At 35.5% G+C, this 4,801-nt stretch overlaps 1 protein-coding gene across 1 annotated transcript; it reads left to right on the top strand.

Moving 5' to 3' along the window:
- The first annotated feature begins 1,970 nt into the window (after nt 1–1,970).
- LOC118736335 (protein ALP1-like) lies at nt 1,971–3,994 on the top strand. The gene is made up of 3 exons (XM_036466428.1): nt 1,971–2,109; nt 2,170–2,750; nt 3,858–3,994. The coding sequence occupies exons 1-3, from the start codon at nt 2,000–2,002 to the stop codon at nt 3,992–3,994; spliced, it is 828 nt and encodes a 275-aa protein (XP_036322321.1). The 5' UTR covers nt 1,971–1,999.
- The last annotated feature ends 807 nt before the right edge of the window (nt 3,995–4,801 follow it).

Raw genomic sequence — 4,801 nt, 5'->3', positions numbered from 1 at the left:
TAGTGGCTCTGAATTACGAAAAATCGCGTTTTTTTGCAATATTTGAGAAGCTCTAGAAAAGAAAACAAAAGGTGACAGAACCTTCCACTTGGGCTTAAACTAAAGCTAGAAGTCTCGACTACTATCTCTGAAAATACCATTCGGGCACCGTGGCTTGATGGTCACTTATAGTCATTTGTTGAATAGCAAAAACTTATTTTGGCGAAGTTTGAGTACCTACCGCAATTAAACAAAATGTGGAAGAATTTTACACTTATGCTAAAATTAAAGCTTGAACTTTCAACTACAATCTCTGAAAAGACCGTCGCTGCACCTTGACCCTACGACCACTTATAGTCCTTTATTGAACAGCTAAAACGGATTTTGGCACAAGTTTCTTTCTTTCAATAGCACAATACGCTAGTATTTTGTTATTGTTCAATAAATGACTGCCAGTGATCATCAAGTCAAGGTGTACGAATGGTATTTTCAGGGATAGTAGGCGAGACTTCTAGCTTTAATTTAAGCCGAAGTGCAAGCTTCTATCACCTTTTGTTTTTTTTTTTCTGCTAGAGCTTCTATAATATTGCAAAAAAGCGATTTTTTGATACTCCGTTTTTCTCAGAATCTGGACGTGATGGAAACTTTTTTTCTTCCGGATTTGTAATCCGCATGAAAAAGTCTATCAAAAACAGCTTTAACATTTTATGTTACAAAATTGTTTCCCATTTTTGTTGGCCTGTGTTATTCTTTGCTTGATTTTCAGGTTGGAATTATGGCAATCAAGTCACGGGGTGAACGCAGTATATTACATATATACTCGAGCACAAATTATATTATACATATGTAAGAATTTGTTGGAGTTATACAAAATATTTTCTAAAATGTAATTTGTGCTCGTGATATGGAAGATAATTTTTCCAATTATACATATACATAAGAATATAGGTCTGAGTGTATTTATAACCACGTCTTTCTATATACCTTAGCTCTGGTGGCAGGCGTTTATCGTACGCTTGGATGACAGTTTTCCTGCTTAAATATTCGTAAATGCCACTTGGTAAATAAGATTTGTCATTTGTGTGACGCATTTTGTTTTTATTGCCACCCTCACACATAGTAATTACAATCTTACACAGAATGCGAATGTTTTTAATTTTTTGGTCGTCGTCTGTGAATATTATTATTATAATTTTAGCTTGTTGACACAATTAGTCACCCCGCTGCTGCTGACCAGCGGCCCCGTCAAGCACAATGTGAGAAAAATTACACCCGGAATTAGTGAGGAAATTGCGGGCAAGTTAGCAAGTGTCTTTATCTGTCGCAATACTAGTCAATATAACGGCTGAAAGGGTGGTGCACGAAAGGGACGTGGAGTGTGTTCAGTTACTTTGTGGCATGCCACAACATAAATGCGCACTGAATGTTGGCTTTTTTTGCATATGCCTGTATTTATTGCTGCTGTATATGGTTGTCAGTTTAACGTCGATGAGCACGACAACTTACTTTTTTGTCATTTGCCCAATGCAATTAAATAAATTAATCATCTTAGTTAGACTATGGCGTGAGAAAAATCCATTCAGGAACTATAACTCTTTATTGCTTAAGCGCTCTTGTTGGAATTTGAGAAAGCGTTGAGTGTGTTCGTGGTGTAAACTAAAGCTCGTCTCGGCTACATCAACTCAAGGTGCTGGCCCAATGCAAGCTGGCTTTGCTGGCTTCGCTTGACTTGATTTGCTTTAAAAGTTTCTATGACCAAATGGGGACTTTGAACGCTGTCATAACAATCAGCTGATTTGTAAAAGAAACAAAAGAAACAGAGATGTTAACTAGAAGAAGTGAAAATATTTTGCGAATTTTTCTTTTAATAGTAAAAATGTTTAAAATAAAACGCAAATCACGCCAACGACGGAGGTTTTGGGTGCGAAAATTATATTTAGATCGACAAAATCATGGGTTGTTTGAAAGTACTTTGCGCAACCTTGCAAGGGACGAGGAGCAATTCAAGAAATCATTACGAATGCCCCTTTCACTGTTCAACGTATTGCACGAATTGCTGGAGAATTCATTAAAAAAACATTCAATCAGGACTCCAATATCTTCCCAATGCAGATTATTTATAACACTATTGTAAGTAAACTGCAGTTTTATAGTGTTTTTGTTATTTCACGTTCTCTTGTCACTTGGTAGATATTTGGCTCACGGTGGTACCCGACAATTTCATACGCTCGTACATAGAATGGGATTAACCACATTCAGAAGAATAACACTTGAAACATGTGAGGTAATATGGAATTCGCTGTCAGAACTTTATGTAACGACACCTACCGAAACGGAGTGGATACGTATTGCAAATGAATTTAAATTAATGTGGAATATGCCCAACTGCATCGGCGCCATAGATGGAAAGCACATCAACATAACTTGCCCTTCGAACTCAGGTTCGATGTTTTATAATTATAAAGGCAATTACAGTATCGTACTTATGGCAATATGTGACGCCAACTATACGTTTACATGTGTTGATATTGGGGCATACGGCAGCCAAAGCGATGGCGGTATTTTCCAATTTTCGAAAATTTCGGAAGCTATCGAAAATAACTCTCTCAATATTCCGAAAGACTGTCCATTACCGGGAGAATTGGAGCCATTCCCCCACTATATAGTTGGTGACGCAGCATTTCCTCTGCGTCGGTATTTAATGAGGCCTTACCCGGGTAGAGCTATACAACCGGAGCAGGAATATTTTAATAAAAGGCTTTCTCGTGCACGTAGAATAATAGAGAACGCCTTTGGAATACTTACTGCAAATTGGAGGATCCTTCGAACTACTCTGTGCATGGCTCCAAATAATGCGGAAAAAGTAGTGAAAGCGTGCATAGTTCTACATAATTTTTTAAAATTATCAACTCATAACTATGTGAGTAGTGATTTCGTTGATAGTTATGAAGATGATACCACGATCGATGGAGCATGGCGTAGAGAGACTCTGCCCTTACCATCAATTAGTCAAGTTTCATCGAATAGATGCAGTGCAGCAAACTATGATTTAAGAGATAAATTAAAAACACATTTGTTCAATAACAAAATTTAATACTTCATGTTTTTTTTTAATTAACTTTCTCATTAATTTGAAATAAAATTAAATTAATTCAATCAATTAACTTAAATAAAAAGAAAACACATTCAATATTACTTATGTAAAGAGCAGGGTAAGTAATATTTTTGTATATTTTTATAATAAAATAATTTTGTCCGACTGCATTCTTTACACTATACCATGATACAAAAATTTGAAGGTAAAACCGCTGAGAGGCAGCCTGAACATTTTTGAAGTTTGTTAACATAATTTAAATTTTTTAAAGTAGACAAACTTCAAAAAATAAATGATGGCCGACGAATCGAGCGAGTGATTTTATCTTTAAATATTTGCATCATGCATTACACCTTGCGACTGTAAATTTTACACACAAAAAAAGACTTGAAAGGACTTTGAAATTTCAAACCAGATTCCCCAACAACAGCAGACACATCGCGCCAGGCCATGTCTTTTTTGTTTTTATCCCTGTAACACAACTGGCTTTTGTCCCAGATACACCGGTGCTTTTCAATTGCATTTATTAAATTTTCTTCGAACATTTCTGCAGAAAAACTTAAAATCAAATTAAATATCTTCAATCGCTCGAAATTCGTAAATGAAGCTATAAACCAAATCAAAACAAATGAACAGCAGGGATGTTACAATTTCCATTGCCAAAAGCGCTGTCAAATAGAACATTGAGCTATTTGAAACTTCGCCGTACTTCAAGTGCTTGAAGCAAAGCTGCCATTTGTTCTCGTTTCATACATTTTAGTATTGTTCCAATTATTTTTGACAGTGATCGAAGCAAAGCAAGCAAAGCCAGCTTGCATTGGGCCAGCACCTTTAGAGTTTTCAGTTAGTTATAGACATTCACCACAGGGACGTATGCTGCTACACTATACTGGCAACCCAGTGGGAAAATGTAATGTATAGTAATCGAAATGCATTTTTTCACCCAGGACGATGTCCTAAGAAAAGTGGGGCATTCAATTTTGCATTACCTAGTATCGAGAAATGAATGTGTTTTAATATGAAACTTTTGGAACTTTTTGAATACATTAGAATGCTGATTACATAGTTAGCAGTAATATAATCGAGAAGTCATAAGAAATACATTATATTATTTATCACGCATGTAATGCATTACTAATTTTCCGACTGGGAAAATACAAATTTGTTCAATTTAGAGTGAAGTGAAACTTTTCCTATAACATACCTATTTAGCTCACCATATAATATGAATATTTCCTTCATAATAATAAATAGATATCATACTCTTAATGATAAGCACTGGTCAACAGTTGTTTTGGTGTCAAAGAGCTATACTTTTTTCATTTTTTAACTTACACCGATTTTGTAGTTTATTGGTCCAGCTGAAACCGCACCCCTCATTCTTCGCTGTAGGATCCGATATTCTCTGAGAATTGCTCACGATGACTGTGGTGGCAGCGTACTTCGATGGACATACTATATCTTAAGGTTTTATAGCTATCCAGCATTTTAATAATAATTAATAATTTCGTCTCGTGAATGTCAATAAAAACTGTGGTACTTAGGATGGTATTCCAAAAGACCTATTTCCAGAAAAAGGCCTTGAACATCTGAATAAAAAACAATACCAGTTTCAGAATGAAAAAATTGTAGCAAATCTTACCGTCTTGTACGAAGTGTTTTCTTTTAAACTAGAAGCTAATACTTTTCCAAATTCTATAGATGATTCTAGATCCTCTATCAAATCAT

Source organism: Rhagoletis pomonella, unplaced genomic scaffold (genome assembly GCF_013731165.1).
Source record: "Rhagoletis pomonella isolate Grant_MI unplaced genomic scaffold, Rhpom_1.0 Rhpom_scaffold_00003, whole genome shotgun sequence".
Classification (NCBI taxonomy): domain Eukaryota; kingdom Metazoa; phylum Arthropoda; class Insecta; order Diptera; family Tephritidae; genus Rhagoletis; species Rhagoletis pomonella.
Note: the sequence above shows the minus strand (reverse complement) of the source record. Positions and strands in the feature narration are given on the sequence as shown.

Excerpts from the sequence above, each read along its gene's own strand:
- LOC118736335 (XM_036466428.1), top strand. The coding sequence starts at position 2,000 with ATGCCCCTTTCACTGTTCAACGTATTGCACGAATTGCTGGAGAATTCA. Across the intron at positions 2,110-2,169 it reads AGATTATTTATAACACTATT|ATATTTGGCTCACGGTGGTA; the intron begins GTAAGTAAACTG and ends GTCACTTGGTAG. Across the intron at positions 2,751-3,857 it reads TAAAAGGCTTTCTCGTGCAC|TGATCGAAGCAAAGCAAGCA; the intron begins GTAGAATAATAG and ends TATTTTTGACAG.